General features: G+C 60.8%; 2 protein-coding genes across 11 annotated transcripts in view; one reads left to right on the top strand and one right to left on the bottom strand.

Moving 5' to 3' along the window:
• BCAP31 (B cell receptor associated protein 31) overlaps window positions 1-3,016 on the top strand; it is a 28,379-nt gene extending 25,363 nt beyond the window's left edge. For 4 of the 7 annotated variants that reach the window (XM_025371780.1, XM_025371781.1, XM_025371778.1 and 1 more), the window contains exons 6-8: window positions 452-575; window positions 1,395-1,495; window positions 2,536-3,016. In XM_025371780.1, the coding sequence (XP_025227565.1) occupies window positions 452-575; window positions 1,395-1,495; window positions 2,536-2,574 (264 nt within the window). In that variant the 3' untranslated portion in view covers window positions 2,575-3,016. Of the gene's footprint in view, window positions 1-451; window positions 576-988; window positions 994-1,324; window positions 1,327-1,394; window positions 1,516-2,535 lie in introns of those variants that run through there. The other 3 variants (XR_003117273.1, XM_025371779.1, XM_025371783.1) reach the window with 3 other exon arrangements.
• Window positions 3,017-6,857: 3,841 nt separating this feature from the next.
• On the bottom strand, window positions 6,858-14,922 carry SLC6A8 (solute carrier family 6 member 8). Of its 4 annotated transcripts, none has more exons than XM_025371756.1 (13): window positions 14,523-14,922; window positions 12,882-13,013; window positions 11,872-12,121; window positions 11,304-11,436; window positions 10,270-10,404; window positions 10,079-10,182; window positions 9,859-9,953; window positions 9,426-9,538; window positions 9,175-9,312; window positions 8,994-9,096; window positions 8,808-8,908; window positions 8,557-8,727; window positions 6,858-8,388 (listed from the first exon to the last, which is right to left on the bottom strand). In XM_025371756.1, exons 1-13 carry the CDS (start codon window positions 14,782-14,784, stop codon window positions 8,248-8,250), a joined length of 1,878 nt encoding a protein of 625 aa, XP_025227541.1. In that variant the 5' UTR covers window positions 14,785-14,922; the 3' UTR covers window positions 6,858-8,247. The 4 variants fall into 4 exon arrangements, with proteins under 4 accessions (XP_025227541.1, XP_025227542.1, XP_025227539.1 ...); XM_025371757.1 differs by lacking the exon at window positions 14,523-14,922 and adding an exon at window positions 13,770-13,902 and having other exon boundaries at window positions 9,859-9,983; XM_025371754.1 differs by having other exon boundaries at window positions 6,859-8,388; window positions 9,859-9,983.

Below are 14,922 nucleotides of genomic sequence, written 5' to 3'. Positions count from 1 at the left end.
TCAGGAGGCGAGCTGCGAGCCAAGCTCGGAGGGATGTGGATGCAGAAGTGGGATAGAGCTGGCCAGGCAGACAGCGGGCTCCTTACGGCAGCGAACGGCACCACGTGGGGAGCAGAAGGCACCATCATCGTGGAGGGGTTGGTGAGCACCATGGAGCTGGTGAGCCCTGCTGCTCAGGAAGGAGGCAGGGCCAGGGGCCAGGGCAGACAAGGCGTGCCTGGCGAGCTGCAGCAGGTGGCCCCGCTGGCGCTTCTCTTTCCCTTGGCTGGCAGCCACGCCCTGGCCTTTGCCTAGGAGCTGGGAGCAAGTGGTGGCTCGGTTCTGCGTTGACATTTCCGAAGGGGCGAGTCGCCAGGGCAGCTTGAGGAACCGCATCTCGGTGGGGAGGATGGGGCTGGAGCCTCTCCCTCCCTCCCTCCTGAGTAACCTTGGCCTTTGGCACTTTTCCCAGGGAGCTGCTGTTGACGGAGGCAAGTTGGATGTCGGGAATGCTGAGGTGAAGTTGGAGGCAGAGAACAGGAGCCTGAAGGCTGACCTGCAGAAGCTAAATGATGAGCTGGCCAGCACTAAGCAAAGTGAGGCTCGACCTTGTGTCCTTACCTGGAGGGAAGTCCAGAGGAGCCTCCTCTGCCTGCTGCTGCCCATTTTGTGCCAAACTATTAGTAACAAGCCTTGCATGCACGCTGGAGGGCTGGCTGAAAACAAATAAATAGCACCCTGTGCCTCCATCCCTAATGCAGTCATGCTTAGCCCTCAGGCCAGTGAGGCTAAGCGGTTTGAATGGGGCTCAGGAGGAACCAGGCTGCAGCTGGTGGGCCTCGATTGCCCCATGCTAGAGCAATGCACACTGGGGTTTTCCTGTCCACAGTGTGGCGTGGTAGCCCCAGCATGCCTGGGGGCTGAAAATGAGGGGAGTGTGTGAGTGGCGTTCAGGAGGGGAGTGGGCGGCTCCCGAGCGGCCTGCCTGTCTTTGGTCTCCCACGCATAGACTAAGTCTGGGGCATTTTCTCCCAACATCACAGGCCTCGCCTGCTGCTGCTGTCTGCAAGACATGGTTGTCATTGGGTGTCGCTTTCAGGCTGGGATCTTGCTCCCTGTTTCCCACTCTCAGCCTCCCTGGAGGTTACCCCTGCAGAGAGCCACTAGAGTTCCCCTCCATGAAAGGGACTGGGGGACATCCTCTGTATTTCTTTTGCTTTATCTAGCTTTTTTGTCAGCCCTTTCCCTCTACTTTGGGGACCTGCAAAAGCAGAGGGGCTTTGAGAAGTAGTCTCCTGTATAACCTCCTTTGAGATGGATTTGGGCCAGTTTCTTATGTCTGTAGCAGTTGTTTTTTTTCCCCCTAATTCTGGTCTTTTCATTTCTGTTTTCTTGGTCATTTACATCATTTCAAGAATTAGAGAAAGCTGAAAACCAGGTTCTGGCCATGCGGAAGCAGTCTGAGGGCCTCACCAAGGAGTACGACCGCCTGCTGGAGGAACACGCAAAGCTGCAGGTCAGCCCTCCCGTGTCACTGTGCCCAGGACAGAACAGCAGGATGAGGCAGCCCCACGGGTGGGGAGGGAACCTTCCAGGGGCCGAGGGGCCGGCTGCCCTATCCCCGACTCCCCCTGGCCACCTCTGCCCTGCTGAGTGGGACCCTTCACCGGACAGGAGAGGGTGGCCTGGCAGCAGATGTAGGCACTTGCCGAGGCGGCCCTGAGGAGTGGCACTGGCTCACTAGGCTCTGAGCCTTCCTACCTTTGTGCTCAGGTTCAGTCCATGGTTTGGGGCCCCGTCAAGAACAGAGAAGCAGGTGAAACTCTAGGACCCACTGCTGGCCTTCTTTCCTAGAGCACTGGGGGGGTGATGTTGGGCAAACATCCCTGGGCAAGTGAGGGCATAAGGTGTCAAAAAGGCACCTCCCCCAGCAGGCGCTAGTTGTTGCCATCGCCTGCTGCCCTAGGCCTGATCCGAGTCCTCAGATTAGCTTGGGTGCACCGGGCTGCATCTGGAAGCCCAGGAGGTCTTGACATTGGGAATGAGGGCCACGTAAATACTCCCAACTTTGGACACTTGGCATCAGTGCTTGGTGGCCCAAGTTTGGGCACCACAGCAGATGGGGAGGAAGGGTCCAGCCTCAAAGGGGGCACCCATGCCCTCTGTATGGGGCAGGCTTGGCGAACGGGACTTGGGCTTCGAGGGCACCTGTCAAAGGTGTGCAGAGTTGGGAAGGGCCTGATCAGGTCTTCAAGGGGACTGGATGCCTTGCTGTTCCCTGCAGCCAGGACTCAGCCCCCAGTGAGGTACTGGCAGTCCTCCCTGGCTGGCGTTAGGTCCAGGGCTTTCCCTATCCTAGAGGGTGGGCCAGGGCTGACGCTCCCACCCTGGCAGGCCTTTGGGTACAGCTGAGGAGGGGGCCCCTTGCTTAATTGAATTCAGCTGTTGTTAGGAGATAGGAGAACTGAGCTGGACCTCTGGGGCATGGGGCTGGAGGTGGCAGGGGAGGAGTGGACCCAACCAACCTACTGCTGTGGGATTTCTGTCCCTTTCCAGGCTGCAGTAGATGGTCCCATGGACAAGAAGGAAGAGTAAGGGCCTCCTTCCTCCCCTGCCTGCAGCTGGCTTCCACCTGGCACGCGCCTGCTGCTTCCTGAGAGCCCAGCCTCTTCCTCCAGTACTTCTGTTTGTGCCCTTCTGCTTCCCCCATTGCCTTCCACAGCTCATAGCTCGTCATCTCGGCCCGTCCACACTCTCCCAGCACATTACAGGGGACCTGATTGCTACACGTTCAGAATGCATTTGCTGTCATCCTGTTTGGCTTGGCCTGGCCAGGCCTGGCGCAGCCCTGGCTTCCACGCCTGAGCGTGGAGGGCACGAGTTAGTTGTAGTCTGGCTTGCGGTGGGGCTGACTTCCTGTTGGGTTGAGCCCTTTTAGTTTTGCCCTCTGGGTGTTTTCTTTGGTCCCGCAGGAGGGTGGGTGGAGCAGGTGGACTGGAGTTTCTCTTGAGGGCAATAAATGTTGTCATGGTGTGTACGTGGTGTGTTGTGTGACTGCGGCTGTGGGGAGGGCTCTGCTTCCTCTCCTGCCCAGAGCCCCCAAGCGGCCACAGCCCTTCAACCTGTTTCCCCCACTGAAGGCCAGGCTCACACCTGTTCTCAAAGGCCCTGCCCTGTCTGCCCTCTTGCTCCCTGGGCCGGGCCAGGCCTCACTTCAGGGCCACCCGCCGAGTGTGTGTCCTGTCTGCCTCCCTGGGTGTGGGCAGCTTGGGAGGCTCAGTAAAGCGGCGGGGCTTCCGGGTAGAGGACTCGCTTGCCTTCTCTGGGTTCCTGTTCGTCACATTTGGGACAGACAGAACGTGGCAGAACGCCACTAGTCACTCCCTGCCCCACCCCCTCCTGAAGGTTTGCAGGATGACCTCTGACTAATGCCAGCTGGGAGAGGAGACTTGTCCTTGGCAGTGACCTGGAGCTGGCCCAGGGCAGAGCTAGGCAGAAAGGGGCTGGGAATGGGCTGGGGCCCCCAGCCCTGAGAACGTGTTGGGTGTGTGCCTGCCATCAGAGCGCTGTGCTGGCTCCAGGGTGTCCCTCCCGTGGCTCCCTCAGAGCTGTGTCTTCCAGGCCCACAGCAAGCCAGGCCAGAACCGGGGCTTGCTGCCTGGCGCTGGTGCCCAGGCCTCTGCGCTGTGCTGCTCTCTAGTAGCACATGAGGAAGGCAGCCCCCGCCCGTAGCACAGTGCTCCCACCCTGCAGGGCCTCTGCCATGCCTGGTGTCTGCATGACGACTGGGCGGAAGGGTCAGGGGAACAGGTTAGAGGTGTGTCTCCTAGAACCGGGGATGGGGGACCCCTGAAGGATGTTGATGCTGGCAGGGTAGCTGATGGCCTGCTGTGCATGCTCACTTCTGCCTGTCCTGTCCGGGCCCACGCCAGTGGTTCCCTTCTCTAGCATCCTGTTACCCTTCCCTGTGCTCAGAGCACAGCTGCTTCATGCTGAGTTCTGTCCCTTTCCAGGCGGTCTGAGAGGTGGTGTCTGAGGGAGTAGGGGACACGTGGGCGATGCCCTCTGGTTGCTGTGCCAAGGCCGAAGGCTGATCCCACTTTTCCAGGAAATGTTCTCTGCTACCTTGGACCTCCCTGAGCTCACCCTTCTCTGAGCTTTGAAAGGCTAAAGTCCAAATGGGTGCTTCCCTCACCAGCCCTGACAGCCTTTTCCGCTGTTCTGCCTAGGCCAGCAGCAGACAGAAAGCTTCACGAGGCCAGCTTCTGGAGTGCCCTTTCTAGTGGAGTGATGGAACAACAACTGGGCGGGGGGAGGGGGCACAGGCTCGTAGATGGAAATTGAGGCGCTTGCCCAGCCTAGACTGGAGGGCGACCTGCAGGCTCACGTTTTCCTGGATCAGCTTCTGTTCCAGGGCATCTACACCCGTGGGCGTCCTGATCTGTTTTCTTACCCATCTTCCGCTAGACTGCGAGCTGCTTGAGGGCAAAGCCTGCTGCTTGTTGATCTCTGTGTCCTAACCCCTGATGCAGGAGCTAAGTCCTGAGGAAATGGTGTCTCTATTTCAGGACCCACTTTAAATGACACGCCTCTGTGAAGTTTCCTTTCTTCAATGTCTTTTTTCTGTGTGTTTGGTGTCATTGTGGTGCATGAGGTGACTTGGAGGGCATTTGGCCTGGAGTTGTGGAGAACAATTAGCAGAGGGTGATTGTCATCCAGGCAGAGAGACCTGGCTGACAGTATATAAAGCAGTTGGCCTGAGCTCAAGGGGTCCTGAGGGTGACCGTGGGCTGCAGGACAGTTGGAGTTGGTTGGGGGCAGGGGCTGTGTGAGGGACTGGGGCACCCTGGGGAGAGGTCTTGACGTTTGGAAGCACCTTTGCAGCTAAGGAGGGCCAGGCTGGAGATTTGGGAGCTGCCAGCAGGCAGGGTTCTTGAAGGTACAGGCATGGTGAGAGGAGAGGCTTCGCAGGAAGAGAAAGAAAACTGGAAACAATAGTGCTGAAGAGATGGGGCCTGGGGACCGCAGGACAGGCTCCAGAGCCCCCAGCTGAGCTAGGGTGGGACTGCACTGCCACTCCTTTCTCTGCTCCCTGCCCGGTCCATGTATTTCTCACCCAGGCTCTTCTTGGCCGTATTCCAAGCCAGGTCCCTCCCCTGGCTCCAGAAGTTTAGGGGTAAAGCCCTTCCATAGGGGGTGCTGCCTGCTGAGGAGCAGGGCCTCTGGGTGTTCTCCCATAGCACGATAGCAGTCCTGGACAGGACACAAACGGAGCAGCCCAAGCTGTTACTTTGCTCTGAGGGGCCACCTGCTCCCCCTTCACAGGCTCCAATCCCTGATGCTCTCTGTGCCTGCCTGAGCCGCCCGCTGCCTTGCCTGCTCTGCCCCGCCACGGCGCCCAGCCCTTTCAGGGTGGGGTGCCACATGCTCATCTTGTGCGTGGGGTCCCGTCCCTCAAAGGACCTGTCTGTACTCACTGTCTCCAATTCCTCTCCGCCTCTTCTTCTCATGGTAAAATGCATATATATCATACATATATATAGTGTCATCAATGTATATGTAATGAGCCATTTTCACCATCATTAAGTGCAGTCACTGTGTTGCGCAGCCACCACTTCCATCCACCTCTAGAATTTATTTTCTCAAACTGACACTCTGTCCCCACTCAACACTCCTCACCCTGTCCCCAGCCCCTGGTACCCACACTTGCCCTCTGTCTCTGTGGATCTCCCTCCTCTCATGTAAGGCCCTGTCTCACAGGAGCAGAACCCTACAGCAAGTGTCCCTTTATGATGGCTCATTTCACAGATGTCCTCCAAGGTCAGCCATGTTATCTTGTGTTGGAGTTCCTTCCTTTTCTAGGCCGGCTCATATTTCCTTGCCTGGATGAACTACATTGTGTCTCTCCCTTTATCTGCAGATAACACTGAGCTGCCGCCACCCCTTTTCTCAATCGCACAACCAGCCTTTCACACGCACCCCCTCACACAAGCCACCCTCGCCAGGCCCCCTTGCCAGACCCAGTGAGCATTCTGCAGGTCACTGTCCTTCACCAGCAGCAGCAGCACTGGACAGATGGAGCCAGCCACTGCTCCTCCCTGACATGTGAAGGGACCCCACCAGCTCTCAGGCATCCTCCCCCATCGCTGCTGCATCTCCCCTCTGCCCCTCATTGTCTCCGGACTTGTGGCGTCCCTGGGAGCTCCCCAGGCTCAGGGCTTTCAGTGTCATCTCTATGTGGTAAGAACTTGCAAAGTTCCATCTCCAGTACTTTCTGGAACTTCTATGTCCACCTGCCAACTAGACATCTCCGCTTGGATGACACTTCCTGCATGACACACCCAAGGCTGACTCCGGACCATCCTCTCCTTGCCTCCCCGTTGCAGGACCTGGCAGCTCCATCTTTCCTCTTGCTCAGGCCAAATCTGTTGTCCTTAACTCTTCTTTGAGCCCTGCATCCTGGTCATGCACAGCCCCTATTGGCTCCACCTTCAAAATTGATCCCTGATGCAAACACTTATCCTCTCTGCTGCTACCAGCCCAGCCCAAGTGACACAAGGCACCTTTTCAGTGACAAATTCTTGGGGCAACGTTTTGAAAATTTCAGCACCCATGGCTTTACACCCACCCTTCCCCACGGGTGTGGCTGCTTTCCAGCTCACTCTTGTCCTGCTCTCCCCAAGTGCCCAGGCTCCAGGTGGATGAGGCTTTCCCTGGGCTGCTGCCTTCCCTACTCCCTTCCCATTCCCCAGAAGGGTGCCGACCTCAGAGGCCTCCAGAGCAGAGCCTTGCCCACTGCAGCAGCTCCAGTTGGAGGGGGTTCCCCCTACCTCCTGTACCCCAACCCCTTCTTAGAGCAGCAGAGGCGGAAGCAGGAGCCTGCTTTGGAAAATGACATGTTTTTATTGCTATGTTTGCAGTGGCTTTTTAGCACAGTAAGAATGTCCCTGCAGGCCCGCCACCCTCACCCAGCCCCAGCCCTCCAGCCTCTGTCTGGGTGTCGGGGAAGCTTTTCTTGGGTCACTCAGCCGTCTTGGGACTGGATGTGACAGACGTACGTGGGTTAAAGCTGCTACACAGAAGACTGGAGGTGCGGGAAGTGCATCCACCTTAAGCCTGGACATGGGAGCCGTGTCCGGGGTCCCTTCCGGGGGGCATGCCCAGCCCAGGGCATGGGGTGGGAAGCCTGAACAGGCCAGGTGAGCAGCCCAGACACCCAGGACGGAGAACTGCAGTCTCTTGCCCCACAGACTTGTGGGCAAAGGGACAGCGTGGGGACAGCCCCAAGACCCCCACCATGCACTTTTCCAATCCAGTCTGGGGCTGGGGACTACACACGCACATCCACACAACAGACTCACACACGCAACAGCTCAAAGCTTTTGTTTTGCCTATGAAAGTTAGATCTATAAATTCACACTCCTTGGCTAGGGGCAGAGGGGTAAGGTGGGGCTCACAGGGATGGGAGTGGTAAGGAGAGGATGGTTTGGGCTCCTTCCTCTTTAGAAATATACAAGCAGAAATCTCATTCTCTCAAGTTTTTATAAAATGTGCAAAATACAAGCCTCCATTGCCCAGAGGCACCATTTACATCTGGTATTCACCTTTGCTAAGAGATAGAGATCTATATATACTCTACGTAGTCACGCACACGTGCACTCGCACCCAAGCTCACACAATTGATATTGGTGGCGATTGGCGCAGGAACCAGAAGGTTCCATTGCTGGCTGGCTCTCTAAGCTTCTATAACAGGGATGGGGAGAGGGGTGTAGCCCAGCTGAAATATTTGCCTTGGTTCTGCTGCCCCTCCCTTGGCTCCCTTCTCCTCTCTCTCCCCCCTCCCATCTCTCCCTCCTTCCCTTCCTCACATTTCCCAAGCTGCCACTGCTGCTTCTGGGGTGAGGGGTCACCCAAGGGTGTGCTGCAGAGCAGAGGCTGGAGAGGTGGGCAGGGGGTGGGCATGGCAGGGGCAGGAGAAGTGCAGCACTGTGGGTTGGGGGTGGGGCACTAGGCAGGGCCTAGGACCAGCTTGGCTAGGGCTGGAGGGGGAGAGGCATCTATTTTTGGTGGGCTGTGATATTTTTGGCGTTTTATTAAAAATGGAAAAAGTTGTTTTAGTGAGCACTCATGGTGCTTTCTCCCCTCCTCCCCCAGGCAGACCCCAAAAGTGTCAGGGAAAGGCAGGCCCCCTGGAGGGATGGGGTGGGTGGGGCTGAAGCAGGGGCTGCTATGGCTACCAGAGGTGAGCTGGTGATGTGAGCTGGGCTGTCACATGACACTCTCCACCACGACGACCTTGCTGCTCTCGGACACTGGGGTCAGGGTGGTCAGGCCCCTGACATCCGCATCCTGAGCTCGGTACTCCAAGTGGTGGAGGCCCCAGATGGGCTGGGTTAGGTGCTGCCAGCGCTGCAGGAGAGGAGGACATGCTGAAGCCCCCAGGGTCACTGACTTCCTCTGCCTCTCTCCAGTTCCCACTGCCTGCCACCCTAGTTGGGGCCACTCCCTGGCTAGGAAGCAGGCCGGGTTGAATGTTCACAGCAGGGGAGGGGAGGGTGGGCCAGGCGGGAGCCTTACCTCGGCCATGGTGCCCTTGGCCCTGAGGAGGCAGCCCAGGAGGTGCAGCGGCACACACAGCATGGAGGACAGCGCGAAGGCCCAGCCCATGGCCTCGCCCCACCACGGGTACACGTAGGTGTTGTTGTAGACCAGCGGCTCATAGTACACAACGTTGAAGATGAAGATGCCCTATGGACCAGAATGCTGCGGTTAATGGGGCCCCCACCCCGCCCTGCCTCGCCCCCCACCCCACCTCCCCTAGCCCTTACCATGCAGACCAGCGGGGTGAAGAAGGACCAGCACCATTTCATCCAGGGGCAAGGTCGGTACCCGATCATACAGGCAATGTCGTCCATGAAGCGGTCCGCTCCTGCGACAGGAGAGGCGGGAGGGCTGAGCTGGAGATCTGCCTTCCCTGCCACCATCCCCCAGCCCAGCCCTCAGCCATGACCTACCATACACCCAGGCCACTACCACGCACTCCCAAAATGCCTGCCAGAGCAGGGTGGTGCCACTGGCCGAGTAGTAGTCAAACAGCTGGAAGACGTACATCCCGCCCTGGGGGACAGAGCCCAGTCAGGGAAGGATGGCGGATGGCCACCAGAGGTCACAGGCAGACCCCCCCACCCCACTCACATCAGTCACCATGGAGAGATCGATGACAAAGCAGAGGGCACAACAGAGGGCCACAGAGATCTCCCTTTGGAAACGGAAGTAGTAGGAGGCCGGGAGGAGGTCGAGGAGGCCGGTGATGAAGCCTTCCACACCTACAAACTGTGGCCAGGGCAGCTCAGGCCGAGCCCCGCACCACCCTCCCACCCCTTTCCTTGCCTGCAGCCCTCACCCTGCCTCCCTCCTGGCTCCCTGTCCCAGAGCTCCATGCAAACCTGGCTGTCGAGACCAAGCAGCAACAGCATGAAGAAGAACAGGGCAGCCCAGAGTGGGGCCACTGGCATCAGTGTGACAGCCCGCGGGTAGGCGATGAAGGCCAGGCCCGGCCCTGTGGGAAAGGTGCAGGCTCTAGACCTTGCAGCTGACGTCCTGCCCTGTGTGCACCCTGAGCCCTGCCTGCAACACTCGCGCCCATGCCCTCTCCTGCCGCAGGAGCTGTGAACCCTGGGTCGTGCAGCAGGGGCTGGGAGGTCCTTTCTCCCTCTGTCAACATTGACAAATCCCAGGACCTGCCCCCGCAGGCCCACAATCTGACAAGTTCCGTTTGAATCCTTGTCACTTTTCAGCATTTATATTGTGTGTTCGTGTACATCATGCATCTGGGTGGCAGTTGCTGCTCTGGAGGCGGGGCTGGGGGTAGGGCCCTACCTGACTCTGCCACCTTGGAGATGTGCACACCCTGCTCTGCAGCCATGAAGCCCAGGATGGAGAAGACCACAAAGCCAGCAAAGAAGCTGGTCCCGCTGTTGATGAGAGCCAGGATGATGGCGTCCCTGAGGGGTGGAGGGGCCAGAGTGGACGGGTTAGGCTGCTGGGCAGGGCAGGGCAGGGCAGGGCAGGGCACCAGTAGTAGGGCGGTGGTGCTTACTTGTAGCAGTTGTTGTTGAAGCGGTTGTAGCTGCCCAGGGCTGTGAGGGCCCCCAGGCCAATGGCGTAAGAAAAGAAAATCTGGGTCCCCGCATCTATCCACACCTAGAGGAGGTACGGCGAGCACAGGCGTGAGAGGCCTGTAGGGCTCCCCCGCAGCACCCTGCTGCAGCCTCCCCGCCTCCACCTCACCTGAGGGGACCCCAGCTTTGACCAGTCAGGCTTCAGATAGTAAATGATGCCGTCCAGGGCGCCAGGCAGCAGCACTCCACGCACCAGCAGCACGACCAGGACCACGTAGGGGAATGTAGCAGTGAAGTACACGATCTGGGGGGCCAGGCTGCTCAGTGGGCACCATGGCACCACCTCCCTCACACCCCCACTCGCGGCACCTCCGGTCCCCCTTGCGGACAGGTATGTTCAGAGGTCCCCATTCTCCTCGGAGCCATGGCTCCCACCAGAGGAAGCTAGGGGCAAGGCTGGGCCCTGGCAGCCCTGGCAATTGCAGGGGGAAGCTCTCTGGGCACCTTGTCTGCAGGATGCATGTCATTCGGGAGCAGGTGAGCCTCTGGGAGCTCTCCTCAGTGGGGACAGGAGGCGTGGAGCATGTGGGGAGTGAGGGCTGTGTGCGTGTGTGGGCAGTGCAGGTGTGGGAGGCCCAGGCAGGGAGCAGGGTATTGGATCAGGGCCGGGTCCCCTCCTCTTCTGGAGAGAGGTGGGGGCTGAGCAGGTGGAGAGTGGAACTGGGCCAGGCAGAGGCAGGCGAGATGCGGCCGCCACACCATCTGCCCCCTCTTCCCACATGCTGCTCTGGGGACCTTGTCCCCCAGGGACCTGGCCATGTCCCACAGCTCTAGACACTGTCTTCTTTGTTCAGGTGACTCCCCAGCCTGACCGGGAGCCCCCAGGGGATGTGGCCAGACCTTGCTCTGGGTCCCCAAGGCAAGACAAGCAGGTAACAGATGGTCAGACCAGGTCCACCCAGACTGTCACAAGAGTCAGAGACTGGCAGGAGGGCACCGGTGGGGGTGATGGGCACAGGGAAGGGGCAGTACCTGCCGGGCCCTGGATGTGGAGGGTGGGGAGCGTTGCTTGGCTTTCAGTACCTCCCCCTTCCTTAGGGCTAGACCCTGTCTGGTCACCTCCTGTTGCCACAGGTGTGCCTGGCACAGACATCCAGCTCCCAGGGCTGAGACACCCTCCCCCCTGCATGCCTCTAGTGGTACCTTTCCCGTGGATTTGACCCCCTTCCAGACACAGAAGTAGACCAGCACCCAGCAGGCCAGCAGACAAAGGGTCACCTCCCAGTTGAGGGCCCCTGGCACCTCCAGTCCCCCAGACAGCCTCAAGACTTTGTTCCTAGGGGAGGGAGGGAGGTCCCTTGAGGCCTGTGCCAGCAGAGGATGGAGCCACAGGGTCCACCCCCAGGAGTTGTGGCTCCTTTCTCTCCTACAGCCCAGGGTTCAGCGGGTCCCTCTTTGTCCATCTGGGCCGGGCCTGGAGCCCAAGAGCCCCTGGCCATTGGGAGGCCACTCCCATCCCACCCCACATGCAGCCCCAGCTCCCCCATCTGGTGGGAGTGACCAGGACAGTGATAGGCTGCCGAACCCAAGAGCGAGGCCCGACCTGGCCCAGCCCCTGGGGCTAGCCCCAGGACTCTGAGGGCAGGCAGGGTCCAGGTTGGACTGCCAGGCAACACCCTGGCCCCCCACTCAGGGCCATTCCCCTGGAGCCAGGCCATGTGAGGGAGACCTAGGGGATGGGATGGGCTTGGCCCAGAGGTGCCGGACTCACTCCCAGAACTCAATGACAGGGGACCGGCGGTCAGCAAGCTGGTCACAGGTGAGGTTGGCCAGGCTGGCATTGGCACAGTCTTCATGGCGGAAGATCTCCACGCAGTCGGGAGTGTTCCAGGTGTGGCCACATGTGGCCCAGGGCAGCGTGGTGGTGAAGGACTTGACCAGGTAATAGAAGCCCCAGGCCAGCACCATGATGTAGTAGGTGTTGCAGTAGAAGACGATCACCATGGAGGCGTAGCCCAGGCCTGGGGCCGGGAAGTCCTTGCCATGTGAATTCTTTCCTGGCCACCTCCCTCCACCACCCCTTTATCTCCCGACCCGGGCTGGCAATGCTCCCACCGTCTGTCCTCCTGGAGCCTTCTGTGTGGTGCTCCTGACCTCCCTGGACTCCCCCTTGTGTGAGCCCCAACACTAGGCTGACTCCCCAGCCCGTCTCCTCTCCTCCAGCCGCCCCCCAAACCCAAGGCAGAGCGAGCCCCTCTCCCCGTCCCCATGTGGCCAAGTGCTGTTGAGTCTCCAACCTCACAACACCTGGCCCCTTTCTGCGGGTCCCACTGCCACCATGGCGGTTCCAGGAGGTCCAAGCCTCCGCCTAGCCACCCAGTAGCCTCCAGTCCACAGCAGCTGGTGGTGGTGGTCGGTTGGGGGGGCGGTTTCTAGTAGCCTAAGGTAGTGTTGGAGACAGTTGCCCCCGCAGTGGGCAACCTCAGTATGTTGCTCCACTCTGTGCCCCCGCGTCCTTGGGGATAGTAATAGTAGGACCTACCTAGAAAGCCAAGTGTGCTGGGCGGGTCTGCCCCCAGCCCGGCTATGCCTGGCCTGTCCTTGCCTTGTGGAGCTGCCTATGCCCCCTCTAGTCCCCGCTTCCCCAAGTTCACTGTGCAGCCTGAACATCTCCAGGCTCCCCCCTTGAGACTGGGGCGCTATCACGTGGCCCCAGGCCTGGTACTCAGGACAGGAAAAAGATCTCTCAAGTGGCAGCCAGCTGGGAAAAGGGCCGCTCACCTTTGAACAGGGGACAGATGTTCCAGACATTGATGCTGCCGGCCTTCATGAACTGGCCCAGCGAGATCTCCAAGAAGAAAATGGGGATTCCTCCGACCAGGGCGATCAGGACGTAGGGAATAAGGAACACACCTGGGGGTGGAGGGACAGGGTGAACTCAGGGTGGCCCCCAGCCAGGCTGCCCAGGCCCAGCGGGCCAGCCCAGACTCCAAAGGCCCCATCACAACTTCCCACTGGGTGAGTCAGTGTAGGGGTGGCCACTGACTCAGGCCCCAGGTGGAGTCTTGTGGGGGTGGGTTGAGTGTGTTCAAGAGGGGCTACAGTAGCCCCTGAGCCATTGGAGCCCTATTCCCTGGGTGGCAGAGGGGCCCTAGGCCCACAGGGCTTCCACCCCCATGGTCACTTGGGGTGATGGCCATGGAGGACACACGCTCAGACATGCAGGCTGTCCCTAGTGCCGCAGTTCCCTGTTTCAGGCAGCACAGTGGGGTATGTGCGCCAAGGATGGGTGATCAGGCCTGGGGGGCTTGTCCAAAGGCAGGGAGCGTGACTGTCCTGCACTTGGACGCCTGCCTGCAAAGGTGAGGTCCAAGGCAGAGGGTGGGTGGGTCGCAGTCTCCTGCTGGTGGGATGGCGATGTGCAAGGACAGAGGGAGACAGGTGTGGGAAGAGGGGCCAGGCCGGCCTTAGCAAGCCCAGAGAGTCAGGCTCTGCAGGAGATAGGCATATAGGCAAGGCCAGACACAGGCCCTGGCCAGCAGGCTGGGGTGAGGGTGGCAGAAGGGCAGGGAGAGCCGGGTGCCACCGCCCCCTTCTCTCTAGGCCTCCTACCCTTGCCCTGGCTGGGCTCCCTCCACTACTCAGAGGCTGAGCTTGGCTGCAACTTGCCTGACTCCAGGTCCCAGCATCCTTCTCCTGACCTTGGGCAAAGGCCTTTGCTCTGGACCTCTGTTTCCCACCCATCACCGGGTCACTTCAGCTTCCAGCAACCCCAGTGCTGTTTTGTAGTCATAGGACACACTCGTGCCCATCGCTGTTGCTAAGCTGGGCCCGGGCGGGCGGGCATGGGACGTGCATGCAGTGTGTCCAGTGGCGGCGCCAGGCGGACCAGGCCGCAGGCTTCCCAAGCCTGGCTCGGGCACCCAGTGTTCCAGGCCCGGGCCAGAGGGGAGGGGCGGGAGGGCCGCGAGGGGTGGGGAGGGCAGGGGAGGGACAGAGTGGCCCATTGTGTGTGTGTGTGTTCGTGTGTGTGCACACGTGGGGGGCCCACACAATATGCCGCGTGTGTGCCCGACCCGCGGGGGCAGCCAGGGCTCCTTACCTCGCGTAGACCCCAAGGCGCAGGCCTGGTTTCCCACCTCGGCGACCAATCGCTCCTCCCAGCCCGCGAGTCTGGGGGGCAGCCCCGCGGGCATCGCCGGCCCCCTCCCCCCACCCTGCCAGGCACATGACTGCTAGGGGGGTGGAGGCGCCCGGCCCGGCCACCAAGTGGCAGCGGCAGACGAGGGGCGGCCCCGACCCCCGCGTGCCCGGGGGCCACCCTCTGCCCGGACTTCACCTCTCCGCGGCAGCCCGAGGGGTCGGGCGTTGGGGGCCGGCGGCCTGCTGGGGGAGGGGGCCGCGGCGGGCGGGGGCGCTCACCTCCGCCGTTCTTGTAGCAGAGGTAGGGGAAGCGCCACACGTTGCCCAGGCCCACGGCGAAGCCCACGCACGACATGATGAAGTCCATCTGGCGCGTCCAGGTCTCGCGCGGCGGCACGGCCAGGCGGCCGCCGGGTGTCCCCAGGCCCGCGGTGCCGTCGCCCTTGGCCGGGGCCCCGTCGGGCCCGGGCGCGATGAGGGGGCCCTTCTTCTCGTCGCCGGACACGCTATAGATGCCGTTCTCGGCGCTCTTCTTCGCCATGGCCCCGGCGGGCCGCACGGCCGGGCCGGGGTCGCGGCACCTCGCGGGGGGCGGCGGTCAGGCGGGGGCGCCGGGGGCACCGGGGAGGACCCCGAGGGCGCGGGCCCGCCGGGGGCCGGGGGGCGGCCGGGCCGGGGG

This window comes from Theropithecus gelada, chromosome X (assembly GCF_003255815.1).
Source record: "Theropithecus gelada isolate Dixy chromosome X, Tgel_1.0, whole genome shotgun sequence".
Classification (NCBI taxonomy): domain Eukaryota; kingdom Metazoa; phylum Chordata; class Mammalia; order Primates; family Cercopithecidae; genus Theropithecus; species Theropithecus gelada.
This window is presented reverse-complemented; position numbering and strand designations above follow the sequence as displayed.